This window comes from Sorex fumeus, unplaced genomic scaffold (assembly GCF_029834395.1).
Source record: "Sorex fumeus unplaced genomic scaffold, SorFum_2.1 ptg000041l, whole genome shotgun sequence".
NCBI classification, from domain to species: domain Eukaryota; kingdom Metazoa; phylum Chordata; class Mammalia; order Eulipotyphla; family Soricidae; genus Sorex; species Sorex fumeus.
The window spans coordinates 9,047,375-9,068,565 of NW_026606098.1; the positions used below are offsets into that span (position 1 = coordinate 9,047,375).

The following is a 21,191-nucleotide window of genomic DNA, read 5'->3' on the forward strand; positions in this document are numbered from 1 at the left end:
GGCCCCCCAACAAAACGGAACAAAAAAAAAAAAAAAGAGGAGCAACCACAGCTGGAGGGCAGAGCACTGGAAGCCATCCTTCCCAATGCTCAGCGCCCAGAGGGCCACCGGGGTCTGGCAGCCGCATGGCCTGGGAGACTGGGCCAGCCATGTACCCAGGCCCACATCTGCGTGGCCTGCAGGCTAGGGATCCCAGGGGAAGAGGAGGTGACGGGACCCTACCTCTCCCCGCGGCCCCCTCCCCCTGCTTCCTGCCGACCTGGGCCACCGCTGGCAATCTGGATCAGGCTGGCATAGCAGAAGGTGGGGGCAGGGCAGCTGGACAGACCCAACCAGGGAAGGCCTGGTGAGGGGGCAGCTTCTTCCAAAGGGCGAAATGAACAGAGCCCACTGCAAGCGCCCCTCAGGCCTCACTCTCTGACACCTTGTTCCTGCAAAGGGGAAAATTCAGAGAAATTCAGGTGCTTTCAACCCATTTCTGCATTGCTTCTTTCTCCCTTGCTCTGCACATTTCTCCCAGCATTCTGGAAACTTCCACCACCCTTGGTGTGCCTAGGAGTCTCCCCTCCCAGGCCAGCCCTCAGTGTGGCCACTCTGCCTTCCTTCCTCGGTCCTTTCTGGTTTTCGATGCCGCTAAGATGCTTCAAGGAGAGGCTGGGCTGAACCCCATCTGGAGGTCACACCATATTCAAAATGGGTGGGTGTGGGGTTGGAGTGATAGCACAGCGGGTAGGGCATCTGCCTTGCATGTGGCCAACCCGGGTTCGATTCCTGGCATACCATATGATTCCCCGGGCACCACCAGGGGTAATTCCTGAGTCTATGAGCCAGGAGTAACCCCTGTGCATTGCCGGGTGTGACCCAAAAAGCGAAAAAAAAAATTTAAAAATGGGGGGGCAGAGAAATGCCGCCCTCTGGGCCGGTGGCAGCAGAGGCTGGGCAAGCAGTGTCCAGTCCCAGGATTTCAGCCTGAAGAAAACAACCGCTAAAATGAAGGGCAGCGTGTCTGTCTGGGCAGCAGTCCTGTGGGGACACCCCCCTCCCGGGGGCCAGCTGCCTGCCCGTCCCCTGCAGGGCCCGTGTCCTGTGCCCAGCTCCAACGCCGGCCCCGGGGGGTGCGCTGGGAGTGACCCACTGCCCACAAGCAACCAACGGGCATGGCGCTCTGCTCACCGGGGGCGCCCCTGCTGCCAGAGCGCTTTGTGAGGGAAGAGCACAATTCACGAGGCCTTGCCAAGCCCGGCTGGCATCTGAGTAATTCTATTAATGAATCTCTGGGTTTCAAAATCTAATATTAGACAGTGGCTTCAGGACCAGCAGCCTCAGCTACTGTCCCACGTGGCTGGGCGCTCCTGGGCAGCAGCATTGCTGAACAGACCGTGTGCGCATGGCATGTGTGTGTGTGTGTGTGTGTGTGTGTGTGTGTGTTGTTTAATTTAAAAAGAAATGCATGTATTTGAAACTCTGCCCAGAGATCTGTGTGCCGGGCCCACTTTATAAACCACGATACCATAAATAAATGAGAGGAATGGACCCGAGACTGGGCCTCTCTCTAGCCTGGCCACACTCTGCTGGCGACATCCCGAGGCTTGGCCTTTCTGTGGGGAGTCAGCCCTATGCCCCTCCCCCCGAGCACCCCCCGGGACCACAGGCAGGGCCTGACCCCCATCTGGGCACCAGAACTGTCTCTGTCCCAGGTCTCAGCCACGAAGCAGGGGTGGCCCGTAGCCCAGCTGACTCCCGGCCCAGGCCCTAGGCAGAGTGGACAGTGTCGCTTCCCTCCCTCCCGGCCAGTCCAGGCCATCAGGATGCTAACCCAGTTGGCCACACTGGGCATGCGGTCAGGGTCAGGTAGTGAAGGGACAGACCACACAGGTCGGGAAGAGAAGGAGCATCAGGGAGGGGAGGCCGTGCCCAGAGGCTGTACCAGCCATTATCCACCACAAATGACATCTGGGTGCTTGGAACCTGGATCTCTGCAACAGCCACTGTCCCAGGAAGGTTCCTGGGACATAGGGTGGCGACTCCTGCCCGGGAAGTGAGGCTGCAAAGCTGTCCAGGAAGCCCCGACAGAGATGCCAGTGGCCTGATCAGGGCCCCTCAGGGCGAGCCAGTGTGCAGGCAGAGGAGCGGATGCGTTCTACCTCTGGAACATTCTGTGTGGTGTTAAGGGATGGCTATTTAATGACGTTTTCCTTTAAAGAAAAAAAAAGGTTTGCCCCAGCGCCACACTGCCTGGCAGGCTTACCCTCAGCCCCTCCTAGCCACGAAGGGTTTCGATGGAGCAGAGGAAGGTTGTCTCAAAGGCCTGGGGTTCCCCCAGAGGTCTCCAGAGCCCCCCACAGAAAGCGGTTTCAGGAGAGGCCAGCAGCGGCTGTGGCCCCTGGGAGCACGCAAGGGGGTCTGGTGGGCCCCTCTGCTCCCCCGCCCCCCCCCCCCACGCAAGCTGGCCAGCCCGGCCTCACCCTCTGCCCTTCTGCGGTGACCTTCCTGTGGACTGCCCTGGGCCACCAGCTGCCAGAGCTAGAGTTAAGGGCTGCACCCAGTAGGCCCAGGTTTGATTCCCGGCGCCACATGGTCCCCGCTGAGCACTGCCGGGTGTGGCTCAGAAACGAACAACAAAAGAAAAGGAAAACAGCCTGGTTCTGGGGGGACCCACCCTCCCCTTTTGGGGGGACGGTGGGATTTCCAGAAACAAGAGACTTTCTATGCTGAACCCAGGAAGCTCCCGGGCCAACTGGGACCAGCCATGCCGGGCCGCCCTCTCTGCCCGCTGCAGGTCTCCACCCCAGATCCTGCCACCCCGCGCATCTCCCCTTCTCCCCGGGGCAGGCCCCCGGCGCCCTGGCTTCTAGGACGCTCTCCCCGACGCCCGCCAAATTGCTGACATATTTCTTCCATTACTAAGGCCAAAATGGGCCTCCGACTCGGGGGCGGGGGGAATGCCCCGTCCTGGGAAGACAGGAGCTGAGCGTGGTTCGCCCACGCTTCGCTCTCCTCCACGGAGAGGTCACCTGGGAGACGGCAGGGTGCGCAGGGAGTCACCTGGATGCTCCCCTTCTTGCACGCCCAGGGCAGGCGCTTGGCACCCTCTCCAGAGCGGAGGAGAAGCCGCGGAGTTTCCTGGCTGGGGTGAGCACAGGGTGGGCCCCCGACTCTGGCCCTCTCTCCCTCTATTTGTTCTTCCCTGCAAGTCTTGGTCCCCGTAGCCCCCGGGGAGCAGGAGTGTCCCTGTCACTAGGGAAATGATGATGTCATGTGGTTGGGTGGGGCCGCGGGGCCCTCCTGCCACCCTCTAGCTGGGTACACCATGCCCGCCAACGTCACCACTCGGACATTTATAGCCCAGCGGCGGGTATTTATGAGGTGGCTCTGGTGTGACCGCAGATTCTGTGTGGGGCTGGCGGCTATTCATAGCCAGGGGATGTACACTTATTATACCCTCGTTATATAAGCGGTGTGCAATAACGCCCATTATGTAATAATTATGCGCTAATGGGGAGGTGATCTGCGGGGCAGCCCTCGCCCTCTGCGGGACACTCCCAGGAGCTCCTGCACCCTTGGCGGCCCTTCCTGCAGCACCCCAGGCATCACGGGATGCTTGCAGGCGCTTCTCCCAGCTGGCCCGGGCCTGGCTGCAGAGCACGCGCTTCTCTGTCGTGTCCGTGACTTGGAAATAGGAGGCAGGGTAGGCACTCCCACCCCCGTTAGAAAGGAGACAAAGCCACTGTACCCCACTGCACCCCACAACCTTGCGGCGGGAACTAGAGGCCCTGGCCATCGGCGCAGGCACTCCCGGCCAGCTGGCGGACGATCAACCCCACAAAGAGAAAGGGGGACCCTGACCCTCTAGGAAAGCTGGGCAGTGGCTCTAGGAGGCCACTGGGGCCCCAGCCCGTCGGGAGAAAGGCCCAAGAGTGGCATGCTGGCTGCTTGGCGCCAATGCCCACAGGCTCCCTCCTGGCTCCCAGGAAGGCAAGGCGGAGAGAGAGGGCGGGGGATGTGGGCTTGGCACCCGGGGGTGGGCAGGAGCCCCGTGGGAGAGCCCCAGTGGCCATGCCCGGCGAGCACAGGCCGGCCATCTGCTCAGGAGCTGCGGCTCTCTATACTTAAAAGGCAGCGGATGTCCTGGCTGACGTGCCCGCAGGATGGCGAGCTCCTCTCGGGCGCTTTGGGGGGGGGGTGCTGGGGACCTAGTGTGTCACTTATGGTGCTCTATTGTTTGAATTTTTATAGAGTGCATGTTTTGAGTGACATTTTCTAAAATGCCAAATGCCAAAGGGGTCACCCCAGAGAGGAGCAGGAGGGCCCCGAGTCCTCCCAGCCCGTCTCTGGTCTGTGGGCCCCTCAAGGGAGCAGCAAAGCCGCTGCCCAGGCCCCGGGGCCAGCGGGCAGCTGCAGAGCATCTTAGGCTGCTGCAGGAGGTGAGTGTGGCTCCGGGGGTCCATGGCCTCAGCTTGGGGAGACACAAGGGGGTCTCCAGGTGACATTCTGCCTGCCACCCTGTTTCTTCTGGACCCAAGGCCCTCAGCCTGGCCCAGCTGCCCTCAGGCCAGTCAAAGAAGTAATAGTAGGACATCTGGGTGTCACACCTGGGGAAGGGTGACACCTGGCCTCTCGAGGGTGGAGGCCAGGAATGCTGCCAGTCCCCCTGAGGCTGAGCGACCCTCCCCATGTGGACGGGGGCGGCGGGGGGCACCTTGCTCTCTGGAAGCAGAGGGAGCAGGAAAAGCGGCGCCCCTCGGCACGGCACAGGGGGAAAGGGAGGAAGGTTACACTCTGGGCTCCCGAGCTCCGATTTGAAGGAAGGGTGGCCACGGGGAGCAGGTGGCTGCATGTCCAACAGCGTCCAGCTGACCATGGTGGCCTCAGCTGATTCCCAGGGAAAAGGCATGTTGGAACAGGGACCCCAAGATCCACACTGTTCCTGGTCCTGGTGGGAGGCGTACTCAGGCGCTGCTGCACCCCTTCCCTGGCCACCCCCCAGCATAGGGCTGCAGGTCCCTTGAGAGAGCGGCGACAAGGGGCCAGGCCTATTGTCTCTCAGCAGCTGGGGGCCAGGCGCCGGGCCCCCGCCGAGCAGCAGACCTGGGAGGGCCTGGACGTGAGCCGGTTTGCCACAGGGTTAGTCACCTGTCTCAGTGACTGGAACCGAAAATCCCCTCTGCGAGCGGGTCCCTTGGCAGGTCTGCACGCAGGGCCCAGAGGGGTCCAGGAGGGTGGGGGTACCTCACAGAACGGCTGCAGTCCACTGGCAGCACCCAGCACCGGCCAGTGCCTCAGTACCAAGGGACTCCCAAGCATGTCCCCAAAAGGCACGTGCACACAGCAGAGCCCCACAAGCTCTGAGCTCCGAGAGCGCTGGAGAGAAGGCAAGTCGGAGTGGGGAGCCAAGGTGTGCGCCGAGAGTCCCCTGGGGGTGGGACAGGACTCACACGTGCCCCGTTCCAGTGACCGCGTGTCTCCCAAAGAAATGGCCAACAGTGCCCCTGCCAGGCCAGCAGTCAGACATCAGAAGAGGAGAGAAGAGCCAGAACAGCCCCCAGCAGTAGGCCGAGAGTAGCTGGTAGGGGGACAAGTTACAGGCCCACGAAGGGCAAGCCCCGAGTCTTGGAACAGCCCTGGAGGGCCGGAAACCGTTATTAGTTACTCAGCCGGACAGAGCAAGGAGCCTGGGGGCCGGGGGCGGGGGGCGGCGGCCTCACCCACTGGGCCGCCCTCTTAGATGTGGGCCGAACGGCGGCAGCGGCCTGTAGGGTGCTTGTCGTGCTGCTTTCCACGGCACCCTTGGTGCCAAGACGAGCCTATCATCAGAAATGCCATCAGCTATATATATCTATCTCTCAGCCCCCCAGCCTCCCGCTCCCGTCTGCCAGCCAGGCCCTGGGGAGCCCTCACCCCGGCGCCCACTGTCCCCCTTATTATTGGGGGAGCCGCATGCACCTGCTGGCCGGGGGAGGGAGGTGGGGTCTCTCTGCCTCCAACCCCCGCTGGCATGGGCCTGGCCTGCTCTAAGGCCCTCTGAGGCGGTGGGAGTGACCACGCCCCAGCGCCTCACAGCCCGCCACATGGGGGTGGCCGCTAGAAGGCGCTTCCCAGGCCAGGAGCACCCCTGCCCGCCCACCCAGGGGCAGGCCACACGCCCCTCCCTGGAGGGGGCTCTGGCCGGTCAAGGCGCACTCTGAGGAGCGGAGAAAGTGAGAAAGGGCAAAAGCACAATTGTGCGAGGGCGGCAGGCACCCTCCCAGGCAGGGGTGTCCCTGACCCCCCTGCTCCCTGGCTTCCCCCAACACAGGGGTAGGCCCCCGTGCCCACCCCCCACTCGGCAAGGAGCTCCAGGGAGCCGCAGGCCCGGAGCATGAAGCAACCCAAATAAAAATTTTTCAAACCCAGAAGCTCTTCTCTCCCGCCCCCTCCCCCTCGGCCAGCAAATGAAAACAAACAAGAAATCAAAGGGGCCTTTTGTGCGCTGCTGACACGGCGGCCTTTGAAGGGACTGCGGGAAGGAATAACTGAAGCGTGGCCGCTCTGAGACCAGAGGGGGGGGCCTGCCGGCTCCGCAGGGAAAGGGGGAGACAACCACCTTTCTCCCTGGATGGAAACGGCCCAACTGCCCTGTGCCTGACGGCTGCAGTGACTCTCCCCTGCCCCCCCACCCCATTTCTGGAAGGGTCTGCATTCGTCTCTGCAGTACTGGGGGTGGCCAGGCCTGCCCCCCCCCACCCCCGCCACAGCGGGCCCTGCAGGAGGACCACTGCCCCCACCTGGCACATGGCTCATTGCCTTTGCCTGCACCCGGGGCCACACCTTCTAGAAGCCTGGGCCTGCCCCTTAGGCTCACCACGAATAGGTCCCCGAAATAGAGAAACCCAACTGTCCTGGGCACCCAGAGGCCCCAGGAAGGCCCCGAGCGTGTCCACCCAGCCCTCCTCCAGGGCGGCCTGCTTCTTCCCTCCAGGGCCCAGCTGGTCCCCAGCCTGGGGGTCCAAGGCCAGGCCCCAAGCAGAGCCAGCTGCCCGCCGGGCCTCCCGTTCACCCCTGGCTTGGGGCCTGACCACGCTGGCCAGTGCCACACTCTCCAGCCAGGGGCCACAAAACTGGGTATTTCTAATCTCACCGTCACCCTTGCACGGAGGCTGAGCCCACACCCCAGGAGGGGGGTGCCCTGCAGCACCCACTCATCACCCTGTTTCTGTTCCCATGCTGCTCCCCGCCAAGGCCCGATAATCAGGGAGTGCCCAGGGCAGGCTGGGATTGACTTTTCTGGGAATCGAGTTCCGCCTCTCATCCAAACGGTCACAGGGAGCGTGAGGACCAGTGACGTTGGGCCCAACAGCCTAGAGGCAGCACGGAGTCTGGTGGCTGGAGGCTCTCACCTGAGGCCACTACAGGGACAGAGAAAGTCAGCGGAAGCGACAGGGCGAAGGCCTAGAGCTTACAGAGCCAGCCATGACAGCAGAGCAGCCCGTGGGTCAGGGCCACGGGTGAGACTGACCCCACTCACCATTAGCCAGGAGTTGGCCATTCGGGGTGCTCTGACGGGGGGACCCTTCAAACATGGGAGAACGCAGCCGCAGAACTCAGAATGGGCAGGACACAGTTCTATGTCCACACACACTACACTCACACACCACAAACACACACTATACACCACAAACACACACCACACAAACACCACAGATACACATACCACACACTCACCCACACCACAAACACTCTCACACACCACACATACACCACAAACATACACTCCACAAACACACCACACACTCACATACCACACGAACACCACAGACACACACACCACACACTCACCCACACCACAAACACTCTCACACACCACACACACACCACACATTCAGACACCAAACATAAACCACAAACATACATTCCACAAACACACCACACACACACCACACGAACACCACAGACACACACCACACACTCACCCACACCACACTCTCACACACCACACAGACCACAAATATACACACCATACACTCACACACCCCAAACACACACTCCACAAACACACCACACACTCACATACTACACACACACCACAAACATACACACCACACACACCACATTCATACATCACACACACTATACACACAAACACATACCACACAAACACTCTCACACACTGCACACACACCCCAAACACTCTATACACATTACCGCATACGCCACAAATACATACACCACATACTCTCATACAACACAATCACACACTCTTACACACTCACTCCTGCACACCGTCTCACAGATTCATACACCACACACTCCCGTGCCCTCTCAGACCCTTACACACACTCTCATACACCGCACACTTTTTTTTTTTTAGGTATTAGTTGTAGTTTATTCTGATTCTCTCCTCATCTGTCTCTCTATCTCTGCCCCCATGCTACTTCATTCTCCTTCTCCATCCCCCTTCATCCTCCTCTTCCTTCTCATCCTCTCTCACCGCACACTTTTATACACATGCTCCCACTCTCACTCACTCACCCCCTCACATTCTTACACACGCTCCCACACTCTCCCACCCTCTCATAGTCACACACGCTCTAATACACGCTCCATGCTCTCTCACCCCTCACAGTCACACACCTTTTCACTTGCTGCCTTTGGGCCTCTGGTCCCTGAGGCCTGAGGTCCTCCCCAGCCCTGGCACCAGATGGCGCTGCCTCTGTGGCATTTCTGAACCCTGGAAAGGGAGGCCGGGGTGAGGTGGCACAGGGGCCCTGGCAGGAGATCGAGCCTGAACCCTCTGGGCTCACATACCAGCCCCTCGACCTGGCGGAGCTGCCAGTCACCTCCTGGCAGGCTGGCATGAGCCAGTGGGGGCCACCACTACTGAGGAAGCCAAACACAGGAGCCCTCCCTCGGACCCCAAACCTGGTGCCCACTTCCAGGCTGCCTGCCCTGAGCAGAAAGCGAAGCTTACTCAGGCAAACCTTCCCTGTGGCCAGAGGTAGGGGCCATGCAGGGCCGCCAGAAGGGCACAGGCCGCAGCGTCCAGAGAGACACGAGATGTCCCCGCCACAGATGGCAGGAGAGAGATGGAGCTGGCAGAGGGAGGGCAGGCGGCCTGGCTGGAGGGAAGGTCTGCAGGAGACACTGTAGCGCCTGGGTCCGATGTGGAATCTGAACCCTGAGCCGACGGTGGAGCCAGACGGGCAGCCATACGGACGGATGGTCTGGAGACATTGGGGAGACGTGGGCACAGACTGGCTGGCTGGGGAGCCACAGAAATGTCAGGTTTCCCTGTGCTCCCGTGCTCTGAGCCCAGAGCCCCAGACTCCACGCAGGAATCTTTCTTTTTTTTTTTTTTCTGCTTTCTGGGTCACACCCGGCGATGCACAGGGGTTACTCCTGGCTCTTCACTCAGGAATTACTCCCGGCAATGCTCGGGGGACCATATGGGATGCTGGGAATCAAACCCGGGTTGGCCGCGTGCAAGGCAAATGCCCTACCCGCTGTGCTACTGCTCCAGCCCCCATAGGAATCTTTCTGTGTGATCCGGACGCCAGGATTTGCTCTGGCCACCCAGCAGGCAGAACAGTGGGAGACGAGCAGAGGCAAGACCGGACACCCAGGGTGCCGGGGTCCTTCGGCAGCGACCAAGCTGCATTTCACAGTCACCGTCGGACACCTGGGCCCCCAGGGCTGCTCTGAGGGCTGCTGACTGACGGGGCAGGGCAGAGAGAGCAAACATCGCGGGTTCTTTCCCTTCCCAGGCTAGTGGTCACGGGGAGGACAGGCCCGGAAGGTGCTGCTGAAGCCTGGGGGACAATCGAGACCAGCTCAGCCAGCTTCCTCCTGGCCCCCCTCCAGCTCCACCACCTACCCTCGGAAGGAAGGGCTCCACGAGATGTCTCCTCCTGCCAGGTCGGTGTCCCCACAAGCTCAGGCCCACAGGCCCCCAGCAGGCTGTGGGCACACCCCACGGCCACCATGCACGACCCCATTCTCTCTTGAGCGGAAGCTTCTAGGAGGACCAAACCAGGGCGACTGGGGGGCCACGGGAAGAGGAAAGTTCCCGCCCGGGCCCAGCTACCATGTTGTCCTGGCTGCCACCCAGCTGCTGCCGGGTGCTGGCGGTCCCTGCCCCTGTGCCCCAGGGCACGCTGGCAAGGCCCTGTCACAGTGGCAGCGCAGTGTCCAATGCCCGGGAAGCTTGGGGGTTGGGGGACCTGGTCTCTTGAGATCCCCTTCCGCTCCCGCCAAGCAAGATACGCTCCCCACAAACCCACCACCAGAGAAGCCCCTTGCTGACACTTTCTGGGACCACCCGGCCCGGGTCCTGCTCAGCTTCTGCCTGACTTCCCCCTGGCCCCTGGGAAGGTGGCATCCGTAGAGCAGAACGGGACAGGGACATCAACAGTGCTCGACATCAACCAGGTCACAGAACCCCACATTGCCCACAGGGCCCAGGGCCAGGGAGGTGGGGGACACGCCCAGCACGACAGCACTAGAAGGTCAGGAGATGCTGCCTGGCCCAGGGCACCCCCAGGGTCACTTCTCACCGTTCTCGTCTAAATCACTTTTCCAGGAAGAACAGAGGGTGCAGCTGGAGCCCAGTGACAGCCAGATCCCTCTGTGGGAGGAATGGGAACAGCTCCCAGGCCCAGGCCTCCGAGGTTCATGGAGGGTTGGAAGCGAGGGGCGGGGGGGCCACTGCCAGCACCACCTCTCAAGGAGCATGTGACAAGGAGCAAGAAAAAAGAGTAACGCCACCGGGCCTACACAGAACTCTCCAGGGCCTGCAGTGTGCTGAGCCCCCCAGGTCTCTCTGGAAGAAGCCCATCTAGCTCCCCTCAACTTCCAAAACAGGTAAATCGAGGACCAGGGCATCAAAGAGAATGGCTTTCACTTTCAGGGAATGAGCAGGAAGAAAGCCCCCCATGCACACCGCACACCCCGCAGAAACACTCTCACCCCAGCCCAGGGCACCAACACTAGACTGCGGAGCCCAGCGGGAGCCCGGCTAGGGAGAAGCTGCCCTGTGCCCAGCACCCTAGACCCTCCTCCCTGCGCCCACACCCCACACCCGCTTCCTTTGCCCCCACTCTCTGCTGCTGGTCCCTCCCCCCCGCTGGGCCAGCAGCCTGAGGAAGGAGGCAAGGCTGGGACTGGGGGAAGCCAGGACCGGTGCAGAGGGAGGCACGGAGGTTTGGGAGAGCCTCTCATTACAAGTTGGTTGGGCATAATGTAAACATGCTCGTGCCTGGCTTAATCACAGAGCGCCGCCCCATTTAGGTTTCAAAGGCGGCAGTAAATTGGGCGTAGCTGAGTGGAGGCTAAAAATTAACCAGCCATCTCTGTTTCAATTTGTAAGAAAACAAAAGCGGAAAGAAATTATAAAAAGGGAAAGGGGAGGCAGCGGGCAAGGAGAAGGGAACCAACAGCCCGAAGTGAGCGCTGGTGAGGCCAGAGAAGGCACCCATGGAGACTCACAAAAGGCAAAGGGGTAGTCCAAAGTTGGAGGTACCCGCCAGCCCGCCCGCCTGTTGGGGAACCCCTTCTGCTGCGACGCACCCCCCCCAAAGCACCCCTTTCTGCGCTGGGCTAAAGGCCCGGGGTGTCCGGGGTGTGGGCACACATCCTGGGCTGACCTGGAGGGGCGTGATCATCCCAGCCCCAGTGACCAGCCCGCCACCGGCCACCGCCGTCACTGCCGCTGCTGCCACAGCCGCCTTCCGGCCTCCTGCCCACTCCCGCCTGGCTCTGCCCACCTCTCTCGGCCACAGGGTTGCCAACGCTCCAGGACCCAAGCTGGCTTTCCCGGGCCGCTAGGAACAAGGGTTTTGCTTCAGGAAAACCAGCACCCGCCCGCCCCAGGCCGCAGAAGGGGAATTGCCTTTCCAACACCCTCCCCTGCAGGCCTGGGCATCCCAGCCAGTCCTGAGACCTGCAGCGTTTGGAGCCGAAGGCAGAAAGAACCTCCCAGAGAGAGGTCCCAGGACCGAACCGACCTACCCGCAGGAGGGGAGGTGGGTCCACTGCAGGGAGCCTCTTGGCTTATGCCCGCCCTGGGCCCAGCCAGCTAGCGAGTTCCCGGCACTGAGCACCACCGAGCGAGGAGACCCTCTACCAAACAGACAGCGGCCGCCCGCAAGGGAGACAGAGCAAGTGGGTACAGACGCAGCAAGTGACCTACCGGGAGTGTGGACAAAGTAAGCCAGATAAAGATCCAGTTCTTTGATTGTGACTCCAATGTGGTGGGGCTGCACGCACAGGCCGGGGTTCGAGCACTGCGGCGACTTGTAGAGCCGCTCCCCATCAGTACTTTCCAGGGGGATCCCCTTAAACAAGATGACCATGACCAAGTCCAGCCGCCACACCTTGTCAGCCTGGCGCAGGCAGTCGATGCGGCGGATCTTGCCCTTCTGGTCAGGGTTGGACAGCACACAGCAGGGCGGCTTCTTGCCCGTGATGGTCAGCACGAAGTCCTCGCGGAACTCGGGCCGGATGTCCTTGCGCAGCTTGGCCAGCAGCCGGGACGCCCACTTCTGCTTGATCTCGGCCTTCTCGCCCAGGAGCTCGTCCTTCACCGCCCGCTCCTCGTCCTTGGACATCCGCTTCTCGTGCTTCTTGAAGTACTTGCGCTTCCGCGCCTGCAGGTTGAACCAGGTGTAGGAGAACGCGCGGACGTGAGGCAGCAGCGCCTCGATGAACGGGTGGAACTCATCCTGCAGGCGGCAAGCCGGGAGCATGCGGGGCGCGGGGCGCAGGAGGAGGGGGAGACGGGGTGGGGGAGAAGTGGAGAGAAGCAGTGTTAGAAAGGAGCACGGGCGAAATCGCCTTCTCCTCCGCCCCCACCGCCACGCTCTTCGCCTGCGACGGAGCTAAAGTGTCGTCTGGAGCCACCGCCAGCCCAGCCCTCTGCCTGCTCCCACCTCACTCAGCCTGAAGCCAGCCAGATCCCCGCGCCTGAGCACACACCTATTCATTCTCTCTCTCTCCCTCCCTCCCTCCCTCTCTCTCTCTCTCTCTCTCTCTCTCTCTCTCTCACGCACAGACAACACACACACACACACACACACACACACACACACACACACACACTCTGCTGGAATCTCCGCCAGTCTCTGTCGCGCCCCTGACATCTCCGCGGTGTGTCACCGCTGCCACCGCCGCCACCCCGTGTCAGCTCGGCCCTCGGAGTCCAGTCTGTGCCGCCGCGGCCGCCGCACGCACGGGTCCCCCAGGCTGTGCCTTCGCGCCCTGACACTGGCCAGGCTTGGGCCTCCCCCAAGAAGAAAGGACACCCCCTCCCCGCCCCCAGCCACTGCAGCCCGTCCGCCCGCCCCCTCCCCAGGCTGTCTGCGCTCCCCTTCCCCCTGCTCCAGTTGGAACAGCCACCCCAACATTTCTGTAATCAGCGCTAACCCCCAAATATGTGATTTCAGCTTTGTTAGAGACACCAATACTAATGGTAATCACAGTGATAAGGAACAAAACTGCTTCTTCTGAGCAGAAACAAGGTGGTGGTCTCGGCCACGGCAGGGTTCAAAGCTACATGGGGGTCTCCTGTAGCCTCCCCCCGCCCCCACTGACCCCTGCACCCTCTTTCCCACGCAGGTGACAGGGCCAGGCGCTCGCTTTTTGGTCTTGCTTTCTTTCTTTTTTCTTTTCTTTTTTGGCTTGTTGGTTTGAAGTTTAAATAAGAATTGATTTCTGTTTACAAAAATAAACCTGGAGAAAATAAATAATTACCATCGATCTGGAGCACCCGGCAAAGCCCAACGCCCGATTCTGAGCTTCTGGACCGCACAGAGTTGTGAGTTGGGGGCGGGTGGGGGAGGGGAGGGGAGGAGCAGGGGAGGAAGGTAAATGTTTTAAAGGGGGTTATTATTGGTGTTCTGGGGAATAGGGGCTGGGCTTGGGTGGATTCGCAAACCCTTCCCCCTCCCTCCTCCCACCACACTCCATTCTACAGAGGGGGAAATTAATATTTTTTTTTTGAAAAGGAGCAAAAAAAGAAAGGAAGGTCAGGGGTGGTGAGCGAAGAGAGGGAGGGAACCGGCTGCCACACGCGCCAGGTAAACAAAAGCCAACCCCCCCAAAAAAATGTATTTTCAATTTTGCCCCCTGTGCCTCTTTTTCCAGTTTAAAAAGAAAAATATGGAAAATGAAAAAAATCAAAACCTACCTCCACCCCCACGTGCACACACACAGCACACACACACACACACGCACGCGCGCACACACACACACAACACACCCTACCCCACCCCCGTGCAAACAAAAACAAAAACAAGAACCAGGAGGGGAAAGGCGGCAGCTGAGGAAAAAGGCTTTCGGCTTTGGCAGCGGCTCAGGGTGTAAACTTGGAGCTGCCTCCCTCCTCCGCCTCCGAGCCGGATCGCAGCCTAAGGAGGAGCTCGCGGTTTCCCGGGAAGAGGACGAGTTCGGACCGGCTGCGGATCGTCGCTGGCAGACGCGTGCGAGAGCGGGAGGGCGGAGGGAGAGGGCGGGCGGGCGGGAGGGAGCCGGGGAGAGGCAGAGCGAGGCGCCGAGGACGGGATGGAGCAGTTTCCGCGTGCACACGCGCGAGAGCCGGTGTGTGCGTGTGTGCGCGTGTGCGAGCGCGCACACTGCTTGGGTCTGGGGTTGTTGGCTTGTTCCCCCCCCTTCTTTTCTCTCTCAAACTCCCTCTCTCTCCCCTTTCATGCTCAATCCCCATCCATTTGCTGGTGCCAAAGCCAGTAAAAAGGGGGGAAGGAAGGAGAGAGAGAGGGAGAGAGAGAAAGAGAGAGAGAGGACCCACCTATTTGGCAAGGAGACCTCCTCCAGCAGCCAATGGCTGCATCCAGGGGGAGGAGGGAAGCGGGGAGCTGGGAGGGTGGGGAGAGCCCCCGGCAGTTGGAGACCAGAACCAATTTGCCCAATCGACAAGTTCACGTCTAATGAACAAGCAGAGTCCAGCAGTTTTGAATTTTTCATTCCAGGCTCCCACTCAGGTCCATTTGGCAGCGGCCACCCAGCAAATTTGGGGTGGGGGTGGGGGTGGGGAGATGGGGATGGGAGAGGCCATGATTTTTTTCCCTTTTTTTTTCTTTTAAGCCAGAAAAATAAATAAATAAAAGGCCTGAGTGGAGCGGGCGCCCCAGAGGCCTTGGGAGAGCAGCTGTGCCTCCTGTTTGGATTTCAGCCTCTTTTCCCGGCCCGCACCCTCTCTTTCTCTGCTTCCATTTCTCTTTTTATTTATGGATCACACGGGGCGAGTGGAAGTTTTCCTCCTCTCCTCGCGGCCGTACACTGGAGCCGGTGCTATGAATAGAAAGAGGAGAAGAAAGAGCGAGCGCTCGCTCGGGAAGTGGGGATGCCGGCAGTTCCAGGGCGGGGACCCCGTGGCACCGGCCCTGTCTGGCCGCTGCCTGCAGGGGTGCTCCCAGGCCCTTGGGGGGGCACTGCAGCCCCCAGTGAGCGAGCACAGCCCACACCCAGCCACGCACGCTCCATTGGTGGTGACGAGGGATGCCAACGCGAGGCGCCTCACTAGCTCGCTCAAGAAATGGCAACAGTTTATTAAAATCGCCTCCTGCCACAGCATCACCATGGGCTGATGAGTGAGCGTGACACGCAGCAGCCAACTGGGCAGAAGTGACAAAGGCAGGAGACAAGGATGGACCCCTCCTCACACACACACACCAGCGGCAGGCACCAGGAGGCAGGGGCTCTTTCCGGGTCAGGAGGCTGGGGAGGGGGACACTGCCCAGGTCTGCCCACACTGGTGCCCCCAGCTCAGAAGGAGCCAGATGGGGCCAATCTACATGAGAGGGGACGGAAGCACAGAACCCAAAGGGAGGCAGATAGTCCAGGAGCCTGGGGGAAACTGAGTCACAGCAGCAGCCTGGCAAGGGGGACCCTTGCAGTTGGGGCTTCTTCCTAGACAGGAGGAAGGTGGCGGGGGGGGGGGGGGGGGGGGGAGGGGGGCGGGGGGAGGGCCCTCCCCATAAGCCTCCAGCCCTCCCAGCCGCTGGCCTGGGCGCTTCCGAAGAGGTGAGAGAGGCCAACCCAGGTTCCCCGGGCCACTCTCTGCAGCCGCCCTCTCCTGAGGCCAAGCTGGGCCAACAGCAGAAAGGTCAGGGTGCAGCTGTGCCCCTTCTTCCCCTCTGAACCCCATGCCGTGTCTGGGGCGTTTGAGCCAGGCGGAGGTTCCCGGAAGAGCGTCTGGGATGTGCCAATGCAAAGCCTGCGCTGAATCTGGACCCAGGAGGTGCCCTGGGGCCCTGCAGCCCCGCCTATCTGACCCTCTGCATGGGAGCATGGGGCAATGCCCAAGAGCAGCTTCCTGGGTAGAGCACAAGCCCCAGAGCCCTGCCTTGGGACCACAACCTCCCCTAAAGGCAGGAGGGGACCCCAGAAACTCACAGCAAGTGCCTCCCCCATCTAGCGGGGCCCTTTGCACACTCACAGACTGCAGGGTGCAGACTGGGTCTGAATCTCTAAGCGCAGTCAAGGAACTTCTAACCTGGAGGGCGGGGTCAAAGGTCGACAGAGGGACAGGCAGGTAGATGGACCCAGGCGGAGTGCCCAGTGGCCCTGCCGGAGAGGGGGCTTGCTTTGCACACGCCCACCCAGCCCGGGCCACCTCATGGGGTCCATCGGGAGCGAGTCCTGGAGTCCTAAGCCGCAACCGGGTGTGACCCAAACCCAAAATAAATAAATAAAATAAAGCAGGAGGAGCCCAGGCCCTTGTAGGGAGAAGCAGGAAGAGAGGACAATCACCCATTGTCCCTCTGCTGCCCATGGCCTTCACCTTGAAGGTGGGCCCAGGAAGAAGGGGCGGCCCAGCTCCTGCGGGCTGGGGGCTGCTGGAACCCTGCTGCTTCAGGGGGCCTCAGGAGCTGCAGGAGAGAAGGTGTCTGTCTCTCCTGGGGGCTCAGCAAAAGCACCCTGTTCCCTTCCCCGCCCCCCCCCACCCCCGCCTCCTGCATGTCACTGGTGGCAGCGCTGGGCCCCAGGCACGCCCCTCAGGAGCCCCAGACAAAAGGGGACTGTCCCCCTTTTGTTAAGTGGGCAGATTACCTGTCCCAGACCCAGTCTCCTTCCCCTTCCCCTCTCCCCTCCCACCCCTGCACCCAGCTCCCGGACCGAGGCCAACACGGCCGGCCAACACACCGTCCCGCTCCTCAGACCTTCTCTGGGGCTGAGTCACCCGCAAGGCAAGGATGAGTGTTCAGGGGACAGAGCGGCCTGGGAGGAGCACAGAGAGAGGACAAACCACCTAGGAGCAAAGCCAGAGAGATGCTGTGGAGGGCAAAAAAAAAAAAAAAGAAAAAGGAAAGAAAAGAAAACCAGAGGGATGCATTGGGGATGGGGGGGGGGGGCTGGTAAAAACACAAAAGCCAAGAGCATCTGAAAGGGGCGGAGGCAGTCTCCCCGTTTAAAAGGAAATCCCAGAAATCAGAAACAAGGCTTTAAAAATTCACAGGAGCCTGTGGTTTGTGGACAGAATTTTTTTCTGCCTTTGAGAGAAAAAAATAAAATAAAAAAGCTTTTTATTGTTGGAAATGAAGAATTTCACTTTTTGAAAAAGAAACATTTTTCACGGAAATGTTCCTAAAATACTATGGAAATTACAGAAATCACTAGACTACTAGGTAAAATTTGCAGCACAAGTCCCCCCCCACCCCCGGGGGGGGGGGGAGAGAGAGAGAGAGAGTGAGAGAGCGCTTATGTGCTTATACTAAACCTGCAGTTTGTCAGGCTGGGCCCCAAAGTGCAGAAAGACTGGAGAAGTGGAGGGGGAAGGAGACCCCAAAGGGGAGAAGGACCTGCCGCAGGGTGAAGGGTTCAGCACAGGGGAAGGAGAAGCAGAGAAGAAGAGGCACTTCTCTGGGTTTGCTCTGCTCCCAGAGTGAGAAAATCAAGGGGGGGATCCCCAAAACTGCTCCGGACAAACAGGCCTTGTGGATGATTTCAGGGAAAACAGGAAAATGGGCAGAAGCCCTGCTCTCATCTGCGGAATTAATAAGTCTCAAGGAAAGGAAGAAATTTTCCCGTCTAAACAGCTTTCACCACCAGCCCCAGCCTCCACTGCCAACGGCAAAACACCTAGAAACACCAGAAATTCGGTTTCCACACACAGGCCGCTGGCCAGAGGTGTTTTTATCTTAGCAAACAAAACCCTGCGTGGCCACATCCTGCTTGTTTTTAAGGCCCAAATTTATTCCTTCAGACACAAGCTAATTATACATGTATATGCACACATACATATGTATTTATATGTAATATGTTTCATGTGTTGGGTATATACGTATATATAATTGGCTGACTTGGAGAACTGCACAGTGCAAATAACTGACCAGACTGCCATGAGACTCGCCATCTCAGGATGCAGTTCACTACTGCAAATGTGACTGAACAGGCCACACTTCACACCAGCCCCCCCATCCGTCTCCCAGGGCACGGAAAGCACCCGCCCCGATGCTGCCGAGGAAGGCCCCCCACCCCTGTGACCCTACAAGCTCCCCTTCTTTGGGGGCTTCTGGGGGGCCAGGCAGGGAAGGGCCTTCAGCCCGGGTAAAGCCCTCCTAAGCTCCCTCCCAGGCAGCTGAGACCAGAAAATGCACATATCAAGGAGGCTCAGATCATTTGGACAAAGCGGGTTTTTTTGGCCGACTTGGATCTGTTTTCCTGCTGGAAAGAGGCGTCTCCAGCAGCCTGGGGCTGGCGGGCACGGTACAGCGGTGCCCCACACCCTGTGCCAGGTCGAGGCTGGGGCCTGCTTCAGAACCAGGCTGCACACTCGGCGCCTGGAAAGCCGCCCCCTTCCCTTCCCTTCCCTTTCTCCTCCGAACGTAAACCCGAGCGGGGGCCTGGGAGCGGGCCAACAGGCCGCTTCGCCTCGCTCTGGCTCCAAACACTACCCTGCTCCAGGCCCATCTCCCCTCACCCTCTTGGCACGGAATGAAATGGGGTAGGAATGGGGAGACGGGAGACAGCTCTTGTCTCGGGCAACTGCAGCTTGTTTGCCTGCGTCCTCTGGGGCCCAGGGAAAACCAAACCTCGGGCAGGGAAAACCAAGTCCTCGCTCTCTAGCCCTGCAACTTCTGGGAGGCACCGGTGCCCTCCTCCCCTCAGGGTGGGGGACACTTGGGGATGGCCCTCGCCGTGCTCCCCACAGGGCCCAGGCCAGCCTCCCGGTGGGTCGGGCCTGCCTGTGGGAGGCCCCAGCTAGCCACCCAACTTTCACCGCGGAACCAAGAACTGAGCCAGAAGGGAGGGCGGGCAAGGGGGCTCGAGGCGGGCGGCGGCAGGAAGATGTCGGGCTGGTACAGGCAGATATTGGGCACTTCCCCCAGACTGAATCGGCCACCCTCCAGTCCCCAAAAGATCGGGACCCTCCAGGTAACGGAGGCTCCCCCAGGCCTTCCCAGGCCCAGGGCCAGCCGGAGTTCCCGCCAACACCCTCCCCCATAGCCCTCGGGAGGGAAGGCGGGGAGCCAGGGAGGGAGCGAGGGTGTCTCAGGGTGTCCCTCCCGGCCCTCGGCTAGCCTGCACTCACCGAGCCTCTCTCAAAGCTGCTGTCTCCAGAGCCCCAGGCAGGGCCGGGGCAGCCAGGCAAGTGGCTTCCCTCTGAGGTAAAATTTCCAGTCCCTCCAAACGCATCACCCGGGCCGAGAGACAGGACAGCAGGTGGGACGTTTAGCCCTACACGCGGCCAACCCGGGTTTAGGCCCCAGCCCCGCCAGGAGAGCAGAGCCGGGAGTAAACCCTGAGCACCACCGGGCGTGGCCCCCCAAACAAAACAAAAATAAAATGCATCCCCAACCTCCCCAGTATACAATATTATTAGGATTACTGCTGAGATCCAGGAACGCTCCTTCCCTGGGTGTTCAGTGCCCCCTGGGATGCTGGTACCCGGGTGCCCAGAGCGCAGGCCTTTGCCCACCCCTCGGTCCGGGCTCTTTTCTCTTTCCCCCTCACTCCCCCTGCGCGTCCCTCAGCTCCAGCGCCAACTGTTTGCATGGGAAGTCTCCCTCTCTGACCTGATTCAGCACACACAACAGAAAACTGTGGGCGACAGACCCAACGTCCTAACGAACTTGAGTTAATTAATGCTAAGGAAGAAAAGAGGCGCCCTCGCTCTGTTGGATCACGGTTCACTAGCCCTTTCAGTTTGCTGTGGGTGGAGGAAAAAAAAAGAGGCTTTTTGGTTCAAATATTTTTGGGGGGCGAAGGGAAAACAAAAACACCGCAGAAGGGCTGGGGAGGCCGGGCTGCCAGTACCTGCTCGGAGGAGCGAGGCCGGCGGCGCCCCGGCCCTCCCCCAGCCCGGCCTGCGCGCAGGCCAAAGAAAGACTCAGGCGGAGGGAGGGGGACCCGCCCCTGATTTCGGGCCTGTTCGAATCAATAGTTCCAAAAGCTGTATTGTCAGGACACATCCTTAGAGACACACAGATTTTTCAAAGCCCAAACCCCGTCACTGGATTTGAGCAGAGCCGTGAAAATGTTGGCGCAGCGTAGAATTGAAGTCTGGATGGCAAGCTGGCCCAAAATGTCAGTGTGCAGGGGGGGGGAATTGGGGGGGGGGGCAGGGAGAACAGCTGCCATTGCGCTTTCCCAGATGTTGACGGAAAGATGCAGCTGGAGGGAAACTTCCCCTGCCCCTTCTCACCGGCGGGGCCTGGCTGGTCGCGGGGAGCTGCTGTCCAGGCCGCCTGCCGCACCCCATTCTGCAGGCCACTGGGCCGGGCCAGGCATCCAGGCTCACTGGGGCAGGCAGTCGCACACACGTGGCCGGCCAGGCAGCCTCGCAGCCACACCCCACTGGCTTTTTTATCAGCCCACTAATTTTTACAAGCTCTTTACCTCTCCTGCGGGGAGGCCCCGCCAAGCCCCCTGGGGGACCGGCTGATGGCAGTGTGGATGGCTGTTACTCTGTAATGTGAGGCCAGTTCTTTACTTTTGAGGTCTCTCTTTCAAATTAGACATATATATTATTTTTTTAATAAACTTTTTAAGTGGAGTGGAGCTCTCAGAGGAAAGCTTGAGGCCAGAGGTAAGTCTGCCCCCTGGACACGCTTTGCTAAGGGAGCACCATACCTGGCTGAGCCTGCCTGGGAACGAAGGTGAAGGCAGTTGGGCCTGAAGTGGGGAACTCAGGAGTCCCCGAAATGCACAGACTGGAGCGAAGGGGCTCACAACCACCCCAGCCACCCGCACAGGCGGTC

At 60.3% G+C, this 21,191-nt stretch overlaps 1 protein-coding gene across 5 annotated transcripts in view; it reads right to left on the reverse strand.

Annotated features, from left to right (window-relative positions):
* Positions 1 to 21,191, reverse strand: part of NFIX (nuclear factor I X) — a 69,628-nt gene that overhangs the window by 32,280 nt on the left and 16,157 nt on the right. For 4 of the 5 annotated variants that reach the window (XM_056119282.1, XM_056119280.1, XM_056119281.1 and 1 more), the window contains exon 2: positions 12,164 to 12,695. In XM_056119282.1, coding sequence (XP_055975257.1) covers positions 12,164 to 12,695 — 532 coding nt within the window. Of the gene's footprint in view, positions 1 to 12,163; positions 12,696 to 13,722; positions 14,142 to 21,191 lie in introns of those variants that run through there. The other variant, XM_056119278.1, reaches the window with a different exon arrangement.